The sequence below is a fragment of the Megalobrama amblycephala genome, linkage group LG11 (genome assembly GCF_018812025.1).
Source record: "Megalobrama amblycephala isolate DHTTF-2021 linkage group LG11, ASM1881202v1, whole genome shotgun sequence".
In the NCBI taxonomy this organism is placed as follows: domain Eukaryota; kingdom Metazoa; phylum Chordata; class Actinopteri; order Cypriniformes; family Xenocyprididae; genus Megalobrama; species Megalobrama amblycephala.
Genome location: NC_063054.1, coordinates 32,864,642 through 32,878,189, shown reverse-complemented (window position 1 = coordinate 32,878,189; position 13,548 = coordinate 32,864,642). Strand labels below are relative to the sequence as shown.

Sequence of the window (13,548 nt, the reverse complement as noted above, 5' to 3'; positions counted from 1 at the left end):
GTTTGTTTCCCTTTGTGCCCGTCATTTAGTGAAAAATACCTCTTGATTATTTTTAAGTAGAACTTTGCAGTCGATAGGGCTTTCTCACCAGTTATAGTTATAGGATGGTAATGTTAAGATGTTTCTTTTGCTGCAGCTGTGTGCATCAAGGAAACTCAAACGGCCATAAGTGGCGGAAAAGCCTCAAGGAAGCTGGTCTATAAGGATCAGGTGGTGGAGCTTACCTATGAGGATGGAGACGTGTGTGCCGCTGACCCTTCCCTCAAACACAAGAGCATCTTCAGTTTCGTCTGCAAGTCTGAGGGAGGAGGTACGGATGAACCCGTGCTGGTGTACTCACGTGACACCATTTGCACTCACTTCTTCTCTTGGCACACCCCTCTGCTCTGCGAAGAACAGGTAATGGGAAGTCTTTTAACTTTAAATCCTCTAAACCTCATTTCATTTGAACCTGCAACATATTTAGTGTATCTTTTCTGCAGGTGAAGTGCTCAGTTTGGAACGGAACCAACCAGATTGACCTGAGTCCTCTGATCCATCTCACTGGTTACTACAAAGCTATTGATGAAGATGTAGACAGAGAGAAGTCTCCTGACTTCTACATCAACATCTGCCAGCCCCTTAACCCCATCCCAAAGGTCAACTGTCCTCCAGGGGCCGCTGTGTGCATGGACCCTGCTGATGGAGATCCAATTGTGAGTACATGCATGAGCAGTGAATTCCACTTTCCTTGCTTTTGATGGATGGATGATGGATTGTAGGGAAGCACCGATACCACTTTTTCCAGAATGAGACTGATACCGATACCTTAATTTTTGGTACTTTGTTATCGATACAGAGTACCAATACCTGTATTTTAAGTGCATTCATAATTTAATTCATTTAAAGGGTTAGTTCACAGAAAAATGAAAATTCTGTCATTAATTACTCTCCCTCATGTCATTCCTAACCCGCAAGACCTTCGTTCATCTGCAGAACACAAAATAAGATATTTTTGATGAAATCCGAGAGGTATAGGACTCCTCCATAGACGTTAAAGGTCCAGAAAGGTACTAAAGACATCGTTAAAACAGCTGCCGTTCTGACGTGGAACCTGGAAGCGCTGGACGTAAACAGCATAAGAGAATGACACAGAAGATATTGTTGAATAAGGTCATTATTTTTGTTTTGGTTTTGCGCAAAAAGTATTTTTGTCGCTTCATAACATTAAGGTTGAACCACTGTAGTGACATCAACTGTTTTAACAATGTCTTTAGTACCTTTCTGGACCTTGAAAGTGGAGGTTAAAATGCTTTCTTTGGACGAGTCATATACCTCTCGGATTTCATCAAAAATATCTTAATTTGTGTTCCGAAGATGAAGTGAGTAATTAATGACAGATAATTAATGACATCATTTTTCGGTGAAATAACCCTTTAGTTAAATAATATAGTATCGTTAGTTTAATTAATAGCCAATATGTTACGGAGGCCATCTCAAACTACATGCAAACCTTAGAACTACATGCACTTTAAATGTCACAAATTAGATGAAGAATGTTCATACTATCAGTTTTGGCTTTGCTCAAATAGAGTCAAGATGAATATGAATAATGTCATGAAGTATTTTTCATTACTGATACAGAGGGACCAGGGGTTGGTATTGCATCTATAGTGTAGTCTATAGTGACATGTTTGAATCAGAAAAAGGTGCCCTAGAATTAAAAATTGAATTTATCTTGGCATAGTTAAATAACAAGAGTTCAGTACATGGAAATGACATACAGTGAGTCTCAAACACCATTGTTTCCTCCTTCTTATATAAATCTCATTTGTTTAAAAGACCTCAGAAGAACAGGCGAATCTCAACATAACACCGACTGTTACGTAACAGTCGGGATCATTAATATGTACGCCCCCAATATTTGCATATGCCAGCCATTCAAGACATTACACAAGCCAGTATTAACGTCTGGATCTGTGCACAGCTGAATCATCAGACTAGGTAAGCAAGCAAGAACAATAGCGAAAAATGGCAGATGGAGCAATAATAACTGACATGATCCATGATATCATGATATTTTTAGTGATATTTGTAAATTGTCTTTCTAAATGTTTCATTAGCATGTTGCTACTGTACTGTTAAATGTGGTTATAGTTTCTTACTGTATTCACGGAGACAAGAGCCGTCGCCATTTTCATTTTTAAACACTTGCAGTCTGTATAATTCATAAACACAACTTCATTCTTTATAAATCTCTCCAACAGTGTGTAATGTTAGCTTTAGCCACGGAGCACTATCAAACTCATTCAGAATCAAATGTAAACATCCAAATAAATACCATACTTACGCGAAAAGACATGTTGCATGACGAACACTTTGTAAAGATCCATTTTGAGGGTTACATTAGCTGTGTGAACTTTATGCTGTTTATGCTGTTTAAGGCAAGCATGAGCTCCATGGGCGAGGGAGCGCCAGAATTAAAGGGGCCGCAGCATGAATCGGTGCATAGTTAATGATGCCCCAAAATAGGCAGTTAAAAAAATTAATTAAAAAAAATCTATGGGGTATTTTGAGCTGAAACTTCACAGACACATTCAGGGGACACCTTAGACTTATATTACATCTTGTAAAAAAACGTTCGATGACACCTTTAAATTCAGTGTGGGCTTTTCCTTTCTGTGCAGGACATCGGACGAATCACCTCCCCTCCTCGCTATAACAACAACACCAACGAGGTGGAGATCACCTTTAACAGCACGACCATCTGCCCTTCTGACCGCAGCTCCAACTACTCCTCCAAGATCATTTTCACCTGCCAGAAAGGGGCAGAGCTGGTAAGAGATCAACCCAAACCTTAGTTGGAGTCATAAATTGTCAAATGCAATAGAGTTGTTGTTGGTTCAGTAAGTAAGTGTTTGTTTTCCATGAACAGGGTTCTCCCCGCATGATCCGGGCACAGGACTGTATGTATGTGTTCGAGTGGGCCACTCCTGTGGTTTGCCCGGAGACCGTCACAGCAAAGGGCTGCAAGCTGACCGTCTCCCAACTGCATTACACCTTTGACCTCTCAGCGCTTTCAGGGCCCATTCAGGTAATGATGAGATGAGGACGTTTCTCAGAAAACAAAGACTGAATATTTTAAATGTGTACACTAACAAATCTTACAGACACCAAAAATAGTAATGTTTATGAACAAAGTCTCTTTTGCTCACCAAGACTACATGTATGTGATTAGTTATGTAAGTTTTCAATTTGAATAAATTTTAAAATGTAATTTATTCCTGTGATGTCAAAGCTGAATTTTCAGCATCATTACTTCAGTCTTCAGTGTCACATGACCCTTCAGAAATCATTCTAATATGCTGATTTGATGCTCAAGAAACATGTCTTATTATTCTCAATGTTGAAAACAGTTGTGCTGCTTCATATATTTGTGGAAACTGTGCTACATTTTTTTCAGAATGCTTTAATGAATAAAAAGCTCAAAAGAACAGCATTCATTTGAAATGGTAAAGACATTTATATTGTGTGTTTTTTAGGTTCCTAGAAGCTCTGACTCCTTTACAATCAATGTGTGTGGGACTGTGGCAGACACAAAATGTAAAGACAGCGCAGTATGTCTGATCTCCGCTGACTCTGCGGCTTCATACGGGAATAGCAAAATCATGAACTTAAACTATAAGAGAGAGGACCAGGATGTGATCATGCAGTATAGTGGAGGAGACACCTGTCCTCAAGGTAAGACAGACCTACTGAATCACTCTAAAAACCTAGTGAACTAGACAGCATTTTAAGGCATAATAGGTGGACTTTTGGCAGATAGTCTGTTCCAGAAGATAATAATTGTGATGCCTTGTAAGTTACCAAGCTCAAAATCTAAGATGGAAGAATTCACATTTTCCCTAAATGGTTAAAATTTGTTTATTGTGTTTTTAGTTACAGATAAAGATGAAGTGTGCACTTTCCCCTTTAACTTCCATCACAAATCTTATACTGAGTGCACAACTGAAGGCAGGACTGACGGAAAGAAGTGGTGTGCCACTACAAGCAACTATGACAAAGATCAGAAATGGGGCTTCTGCTCTGATGGTACGAATCCCTGACAGACTAAAACCTCATACTTTTTTGGGATAAAGCAACTGGACAAGCTATATTTATTTATGTAAAAAGAGCTTTTGTTCATTTCTTTTCTTTTTTTCTTTTTTTAAATGAATGGATTCAGTTCCTTGTTAAGGAAAGAAAAAGTTTGTAAATAAACTAAAAAAAAATTACATTAAATAATATAAAATACATGAATAATTTATGTAAAAAATATGTATAATTGTGTTTACAAAATGTAATTTTTTTTTAAATGTAAATAATTTTACATTTTACAAAATTACATTAGGTTTTATTTAAATAAGTAATATTTAAAATCTAATTTAATTATTAGGTTCACAATTTGGCAGCACATTACATGAACATTACTTAAAAGCACTATGAAACAGTTGTGATCATCATTGTAACATGTTTTTGTCTTACCCTGATTTGCTATGGTAAGCATATTGTAAGTGTTTATATTTTAAATCTGACGGCATGGTTTTCATGTCTCGTCATATCCATATATAGAGAAAAGTTGCTCCGGCTAGTTTGATGGACGTATATTGTGGGAGTGGCATCGGTTAGTTGTTACAATGAATGAGAAAGTTTGACGTGGAGTGCGTTAAATCTCGAACGTCCGGGGAATCACCCGTTTTAAACAAATGCCGAATATAGGAGCTTCTGCTTGCAAAAAGAGAACGCAACAGAGCCAGTAATAAAACAAGAATCAACATTAGCTTGGCTTTTCAGAGATAGAGAGAAGTGATTGATTTGAAATGTTGTAAAAGTGACACGGAGAATGCATTATTACTCAGCAGGTGAGTAAGGTATTTTTTTTGAACCGGTAAATTGCCATATGTAGCTCTCTAACAGTTCATTGTAAAGCATTATCTATTGTGAAGGGTCATTCATCCACAAGCACAACCAAAACAATGTTCTTCTGCAAAATGCATGCAGTTTTGTTTTCGTTTTTTAACCGCTAGAGGGCCAAAAGTTACATAATGTAATCTTTTTTTAAGATTTAAACAAGAAATGTGTTTCTGTCTGTACTTGACTTAAGGGCTATTTTAAGGTATTTTTATTTGTGTGTGTGTGTGTGTATTTCACAGCACTAAGAGGGAAGCGTCAGTCGTCCATTTTGTTCTCGTGTGACCCAGCGGCGGGCCGTGGAAAACCCGAGCTGATGAGCGAAACCCAAGGGTGTTCTGCCACCTTCCAGTGGCGAACGAATGTGGTGTGCCCACCCAAAAAGATGGAATGCAAGCTGGCAGGACAACACCAAACTTACGACCTGCTCACCCTCTCTTCTCTTACAGAGCCCTGGAAATTTAGCCACGGGGATGATTCGTGAGTCTCACACCTGTTGTTGTGTTTAATTTCATTTGACCCTGTTGAAGGATGTGATTGTACAATCTTGTTTGTATTTTTATTAGTTATGTTGGTTTGATTAGGCTGATATTAGAAAAACATAATATCATGGTTTTTCCCCCTTTTTTTTATATTCTGTCTGAAATTCTTTCAATTTAAGGTGTCTGATTTTATATAAAAGTAATCATTTACTTCTATTAGTGATTTGAATATATTTTTTTACTTTTCCAAAACTTTTCCAAAGCTTTAACAAAAAAGTTTAGTTAATTAACATTAACTTTTTCCACCAAAATAAATAACTAAAGTAAAAAAAATTATTTTTATTAATAAAAATAGAAATATATAAATAAGTTACATTTAACCTAAATATACACATTTATAAATGAACATTAACATCCAAAAACAATTATTTATTTATTTATTTATTTTTATTTTAATGGCTGATTATGGTACAATATCTAGAGATCAGAGTGTCTGAAAGTATATCCAATATAAAAATATATTATACTAGTTTATAAGTAAGATATACATACAAAATGTGTTGTTGGTTTTTTTTTTCTAAAAATGATATTGACCTATATTTTTAGCAGCCATCCCAGTAAAAAAAAAAAAAAAAATTTACAGGTATTAGTATCAGCCCAAATTTCAATATCTGTGCATGTATTTTGTTTTTGTCCACGAACATACATTTCTGTACAAATCGGTGGAACTTGGACACAATTTATTTAATCAGTAATGAAACAATGGTAAAATATTGCACCTGCATCTGATCAGTATGTATGAAATTCACAATTGTACTATTTGTTCCCACAGGTACTACTTAAATCTGTGCCAGGCCATCCATGGAGGCCAGCCAGGTTGTGCTGCGGAAGCCGCCGTGTGTCGCAGACGTGCCGGCGGGAAGACCGAGACTCTGGGCCGTGTGCACACGCAGACCATGGAGTTAATCGGTAAGTGCTTTTAAACCTTCTCTGACGTAATTATTGTTTTGTTGGCTTCTCATCAGCTTATATTTTCTTTAGATGGAAAGATCCTGGTCAATTATTCCATGGGTGATGAGGTGTGTGGACCCAATCGACCAGCCAAAACAATCATACAGCTGAAGTGTGGCAGCACAATGGGTCATCCCAAATTACTATTTAAGTAAGTTATGAGTAACTTGGCATGAATGGATTCTTACCATGTGGTGCTGGTGTTTTAATTCTGTTTAAGTTGGCATGAATTTGAAGTTGCGATAGTCTTACCCATTGTGACGTGTGTCCAAGTAAAACGGCTTTCTTAAAGGGATAGTTCACTCAAAAATGAAAATTTAATGTTTATCTGCTTAGCCCCATGGCATCCAAGATGTAGGTGACTTTGTGTCTTCAGTAGAACACAAATGATGATTTTTAACTCAAACCGCTGCCGTCTGTCAGTCAAATAATGCATGTCAGTGGGAACTTCGTCTATAAGAGTAAAAAAAACATGCACAGACAAATCCAAATTAAACCCTGCTGCTCGTGACGACACACTGATGTCCTAAGACACGAAACGATCGGTTTGTGCGAGAAACCGAACAGTATTTATATCATTTTTTTACCTCTAAAATACCACTATGTCCAACTGCCCTGCACATCCGGTTAGTGAGGTCTGAATGCGCTCTGACAACGGAAGTGATGTCTCGCACTAATTGAAGCAAAGCGCGAGACATCACTTCCGTCATCAGAATGTGTTTTTTGACCTCACTAACAGGATGTGCAGGGCAGTTGGACATAGTGGTGTTTTAGAGGTAAAAAATTATATAAATACTGTTCGGTTTCTTCTCAGGCAGGGATTCATAGAGATTCATTTATTTGCCTTTGTGTGTTTTAGGGAGGATAAAACAGCCTGTGAGTTCTGGGTGGAGTGGGAGACTCGAGCTGCATGTGCTGTAAAGCAGGTGGAACTCGAGATGGTCAATGGAACCATCAAAATACCAGAGACAGGAGCCATGTTCAGCCTGGGGGCGCTTTATTATACGTGAGTATCTCTCAATCCTCCTGCTTCGACTCTTTCCCCGCCATTGACGAGTTATCTCATCATTTGTGGGAGAAACGCTTCCCCGCCATTGATGTAATGTTCTTGCTTTCCATGTTTTCACTGAGATACGCTAGGGGGCGCTATCACATGTCCTCTGTACAAGTACAGTATCTCCAGATCAAAACGCATGTGAAGATGAAACAAGCAATCATATGCATATGTACAATAACGCGATCATGGCATTAAACAGCATATAAATCAAAACTGAATGAAATGTTGACCCAGGATGAGCTGCAGGACTGTGCAAGCTTTGGGGGTGTTGATGGACTCAATCTACTTTATCTAGTTATTTGAATGAGATAAACAGTGTTTTATCTGTCCCCAGTTTCCACAACGCCACAGGAGACAATCGTTCCAATGGAGATCACTATATCTACCACATCCAGCTGTCAGGCATCACCGACAACTCCATTTCCAAGTGCATCGGTGCCAATATCTGTCAGGTCAAGATTAATGACAGTTACCGCAGGAAAATTGGTTCTTCCAGCAAAGCCAAGTATTATATCAAAGGTGAGAGGAATTCTATAAGGAACCATATCGGGAATTGCAATGTGTTTTAATGTTAGGACAGATAAAGGGCAAAGTGGGGTTTATTTCCTTTATTTGTTTGTCTATTTATTTATTTTTATGTATAAATTCTGTTTGGAACAACACAAATAGAAAAAAAATATTTCTGCAGTTTTTTTTATTTTATTGAATGAATTTTTGGTTTGCGACAACACAAAATGGCAAAAATATTTTAAAATATATATTTTATATAATTTAATTATAAATTATAATTTAGAATTGATCTTATTAGATATAATTTTTTTTTTTAAATAAAATATATTTTATATAATTGAATTGCTTTTTCAATATTTGTTGTCAGATGGAATCCTTGAAGTCTTGGTACCGTCTGAATCCGTATGTGGACGAAACGGAACCAAAACAGTTTCTTCGGCCATCCTGTTCCACTGCAGCCCAACAGCAGGAGAGGGTATCCCAAAATTCTTGCTGGAGACGGATGGCTGCCAGTATCTGTTTGTTTGGTACACCTCCACCATTTGTGAATTTTTGTGAGTATCACAAAGCCTAAACATATTTCCAGACAGTTCTGCCACAGAGATGTGTTAGCAAAGGAAGTTTGAGTAAAGTACGTTGGTTCTCCTACAATTCATCCAGCTCCATGGGCCCACGCAGTACTGATGGAGGGGAGGAGCATCCTGGATTGTCTGGGCGGAGTCAGGCTTTAGGGGCGGTGCTTAGCCTGCTGTTGGTTGTGCTCACAATCTGTTTGCTTGTTCTCTTGCTGCACAAACGAGACAGGAGGTAAATGCAACTTACATTAATTTGTGATAATATATATATATATATATATATATATATATATATATATATATATATATATATATATATATATATATATATTTGTATTTGTATTTATATTTATATTTGAGCTGCTTAAAATTTATTTATATATTTTTAGGCAACTTGTAATGCAGAAAGTTTCAAGCTGCTGCAAGAAAGGAAATCCAGTATCTTACAAGTACTCCAGGGTAACGTTTTATCATTTTTAAAAAATTTTTGTAAGTTTCAAAATGAGTCTAAGTTGAACAGAATGAGCATGTGCCTAACTCTCTTTGTCTTTGTTCCTCTCTCTCTCTCTTTAGGTGAACACAGATGAAGATGGATGTGAAGATGAGACTGAATGGTTGATGGAGGAGACCGGGACGCCCACGCGGGAGCCTCAAGAGAACGGTCACATCACCACCAAACCCGTCAGCGCAGACGCCCTGCGTTCCTTCTCCCTAGACGAGCAGGACAGCGAGGACGAGGTACTCACAGTCCCAGGGGTCCGAATTGCCCCTTCATCGTCCACTTCCTCACGGCTGCCGTCAGCTTTGCTGAAGTCAGAGAGCGACGAGGATCTGGTGGGGCTCCTGGTGGACACACGGAGCAGAAATAAGACCAGATACAGCAATAGAAACCAGAGGAAACCCCAGCCAGACCCTGATGACAGTGACGAGGATCTACTTAAAGTCTGAGGACATCAGGCAGCCGAACTGAACTTTTGAATGTCTCTGCCACCACGCTTTAAATGTTTAGTTGCTCCATTTTTGGTTTTCTAAAGGGAAATCTGTGAGCTGTTTTCGAGATGGCTTTCAAGAGCAAGTTGGACGATTCGTCCACTTAATAGACTCAATGCCTTCCTGACAAAAAAAGGGTTTAGTCATTTGTTTGTATGTTCGTTTTCCATTGATTTAGATTAATTGTGTACAGCGTCGTACGTAAATTCAGTCTCCCACAAACTTACAGAAATGGACTATATAGATTTTTTTATTGTTATTTAAAGATTTTTGGGTACTATTTTTTTTTTGTTAATTCACCAGCTCACTGGAAAAATACACTGTTTTATGAAATAATTATGATTGATTGTGGCAGATACAGTCAAAGACCTTTTCTAAACTACAATCTGAAGCAGTATTTCACATATCTTGAGCCATGTAGCACCGAATGGAGATTGATTCGCTTCGCCAAGTTCATATTTATAATCACAAACCTTCGAATATCACGCTTCGCATGTGTGTTCTGCGTTGGCGTTCACCTTTACGCTTTAGCAGCGTTCACATCCATTTGTCATTGGGTGTTTTGTGCAATGCTTTTGCCCCCTTGTTCTGCCAAAAAAGCATGTTCTACTTCTCCTACTAGAACATAGAGCGCAGACAGAGATTTAGTGCCATGAAAGAATGACATTGCATGTAAGACTGCAGCAGGCGGAAATTTCTCATCGCAATCAGAAGAAAAACGTCTCATAAATGATTAAAATCACTATGTGGTGTTTATTTGCGTTATTGTTCAATTTATGTAATTATATTTGTGGAACACTTTACAATGAGGTTGAATTTATTAACATTATTAAATATATCGGATATCATGAACTTATGGAGAAAAAATGAGAAGGGAGGAAAAATTATATTCAGTGCTTTTGCATTCACCCAAGAAAGTTGTGTTGTGTTCGCTTGCAAAACTTTTGTGATGAAAATGATGGGAAACTAATGAGGTGGCAGGAAAACGAGCAAGTGCAAAGTTTCTCTGGGAAACGCAAAATTTTTGTAAATGTTTTGCTAGAGAACGCAAAGGTTCTTGGGGAAAAGCAATTTTTTTTTTTTTTTTGTGAGGTTGCAAAAGCATTGAAATATAATTTTTATAATCACCAGTTCACCTTGGCTTCGTATGAACTACTAACAGTGAACAATTTTTTTTACAGAATTTATTAATCCACATTCATTTTCTGTTTATATGTTAAGTTCGTTCATAAAAAAATGAATGTTAATTTATACAACTTCAAATGTATTTGTAGCATTTACCTAGATTAATCATTCTGTAAAGGTATTGTTCATTGTTAGTTTGTGATATCTAATGCACTAATTAATGTTAACAAATTGAACTTTATTGTAATAATCGTTATTTTAATTTACGGTTTGCACAGAAGAAATCCGTGCCTATGAAAGAAGTCACATGTACGGCAAGCAGCAGAAAGCAGCACTTTTTCTGTTAGCATGAACAGTTTTGTTTCCAGTCACATTCATTGAATACAACACCCTGAACACCTGCGAATTTTATGCGTTTTATTTGCTGAATATGTTGTTTATCAGTTTCAGCTCACCTTTAATGTCCTGCTGACTAACTCGGTTTTAAGAAAGATGCATACATTTATGTGTAAAGTTGTGTTGCACGGTTTCTGTCAGCTCTTTGGAAATGATTTGCCAAATATGTTCTTCTCACATGGCAGTGAAGGTACAGTACAACAGGACATGGTTCTGTTTGACAGCATGTGTACAGTGTTTTTTCCACTCAGGCTCTAATAGTTTGTCTCATAGGCTTGTATTACCATCCATCCGTGTATTGCTCACATATATTTTTGCCAAATAAAGCCACATCAGTTCTGTATATCTGCTATAACTCGCTGCTCCTGAGACGGTACATCAAACTGAGGTAAAGCATGCCTGGGTGTCTCTTTAAGTACTTTGCACTTTGGTGGACTTTTTTTTCTTCTGTCCTTTAGGGCAGAAGGTGGACGGTATGCTTGATAGCTATTGGTCATCACGGGTTCCCCCTCTCCTTAGTAAAAAAAAAAAAAAATGTCTGCGACTGCTGTATGGGATATTGTATGGTACAGTTCTCTGAAATACTTCGAGTCCTGAGAATGTTTTTTTTTTTTCTTTCCTGTTAGAAGCTTTAGCTCTTCTCAGACTGTATTTGTCATGTTTTACAGCATCTTGTTTTTGGATTTTAATAGTTTATGCTGAGATATTCTGGCATTATTTCAATAAAACTATCAGCTCCTCGGCATGCATTCTTACTGGGAGTTATTGTGGTTTATCATATCGCTTCTTTAGCTAGTCTGAGGGCAGTACTGATTCTCAAGCAATTCACAGAACTAAACAAAATGATGGTGTCAGTGTGAATTTGGTCGAGTGTAATTTAAACACTGATTTATAGTTTTTTTATTCATATTTTGAATTTTATATTTATATTTTCAGTTTTCTTTTTAATTTTTGGGTTAATTTTTGCACCGATACCCGATTATTCAGAGTGTTATCTGCCAATAACGATACCAATAGTTTTGGGGTTATGCCTTTTATACCTTTTAAATTAGTGATAATTTCATTCTAATTAATAATTATTCATTATATTTTTAATTATTATATTTTGAAAGTAATGCAAATAACTTTTTTCTTTTCATTTTATCAACTTGTTTCACATTAAGTGGTATCAGTTATAAACAAACACATTACTCAAATTAATATTAAAGGGTTAGTTCGCCCAAACATGAAAATAATGTCATTTATTACTTACCCTCATGCTGCTCCACACCCGTAAGACCTTCGTTAATCTTCGGAACACAAATTAAGATATTTCAATTGAAATCCGATAGCTCTGTGAGGCCTGCATAGGGAGCGAGAGAGCAATGACACTTCCTCTCTCAAGATCCATAAAGGGACTAAAAACATATTTAAATCAGTTCATGTGAGTACAGTGGCTCAATATTAATCTTATAAAGCAACGAGAATATTTTGGGTGGGCAAAAACCTACTTATTTAGTGATGGCCGATTTCAAAACAAAGCTTCAGCAAGCATCGGAGCACAGATGAATCAGTGTCGAATCTGCTGTTCGGAGCGGCAAAGTCACGTGATTTCAGCCGTTGACACGATCTGAATCATGATTCGACACACTGATTCATTGTGCTCCGATGCTTCCTGAAGCAGTGTTTTGAAATCGACCATCACTAAATAAGTCGTTATTTTGTTTGTTTTTTTGGTGCGCCAAAAATATTCTTGTCGCTTTATAATATTAATATTGAACCACTGTACCCACATTAACTGATTTAAATATGTTTTTAGTACCTTTATGGATCTTGAGAGAGGAGGTGTCATTGCTCCCTATGGAGGCCTCACTGAGCCATCGGATTTCAATTAAAACATCTTAATTTGTGTTCTGAAGATTAACGAATGTCTTATGGGTGTGGAACGGCATGAGGGTAAGTAATAAATGACAGAATTTTCATTTTTGGGTGAACTAACCCTTTAACATATTAACTAAATTCTGAAGATTAAATTAATATTTCTTAACTTTCTGAATGTTAATTCATACAATTATGATATCAAACTGGTTTCTTAGCATTTTCTTTACACAAAGCACAAATTTTGTGCATTTTCCTGCCTTCATTTGATTGACAGGATATATCGGCCCTGACTATTGGCTGCCAAAGTCACATGATTTCAGTAAACCAGGCTTTGTCATGTCATAAGTGTTTTCAATTTTAATGGTTCACCACTGGGAGGCGTGACTTTGGCAGTTTGATTCACGCTCCAAACCATGATACGAAACAAAAGATTCATAAAGCTTCATGAAGCAGTGTTTTGAAATGGCCTATCACTAGATAGTGTTGAATAAAGTTATTTTGTTTTTTTTTTGGCACACAAAAAGTATTCTCGTTGCCTCATAAAATTAAGGTTGAACCACTGTAGTCACATGAACTGTTTTAAATATGTCTTTAGTAGCTTTCTGGACATCTG

At 37.1% G+C, this 13,548-nt stretch overlaps 1 protein-coding gene across 2 annotated transcripts in view; it reads left to right on the top strand.

The window, feature by feature from the left end:
• The window catches only part of igf2r (insulin-like growth factor 2 receptor), a 41,303-nt gene extending 29,473 nt beyond the window's left edge, over positions 1-11,830 (top strand). The window contains exons 33-47 of one of the 2 annotated variants that reach the window (XM_048207546.1): positions 137-399; positions 483-695; positions 2,667-2,816; positions 2,915-3,073; positions 3,522-3,720; positions 3,919-4,071; positions 5,172-5,409; positions 6,244-6,380; positions 6,453-6,573; positions 7,282-7,428; positions 7,814-7,998; positions 8,357-8,543; positions 8,650-8,796; positions 8,954-9,023; positions 9,138-11,830. In XM_048207546.1, coding sequence (XP_048063503.1) covers positions 137-399; positions 483-695; positions 2,667-2,816; positions 2,915-3,073; positions 3,522-3,720; positions 3,919-4,071; positions 5,172-5,409; positions 6,244-6,380; positions 6,453-6,573; positions 7,282-7,428; positions 7,814-7,998; positions 8,357-8,543; positions 8,650-8,796; positions 8,954-9,023; positions 9,138-9,512 — 2,744 coding nt within the window. In that variant the 3' untranslated portion in view covers positions 9,513-11,830. Of the gene's footprint in view, positions 1-136; positions 400-482; positions 696-2,666; positions 2,817-2,914; positions 3,074-3,521; positions 3,721-3,918; positions 4,072-5,171; positions 5,410-6,243; positions 6,381-6,452; positions 6,574-7,281; positions 7,429-7,813; positions 7,999-8,356; positions 8,544-8,640; positions 8,797-8,953; positions 9,024-9,137 lie in introns of both variants that reach the window. The other variant, XM_048207545.1, reaches the window with a different exon arrangement.
• The last annotated feature ends 1,718 nt before the right edge of the window (positions 11,831-13,548 follow it).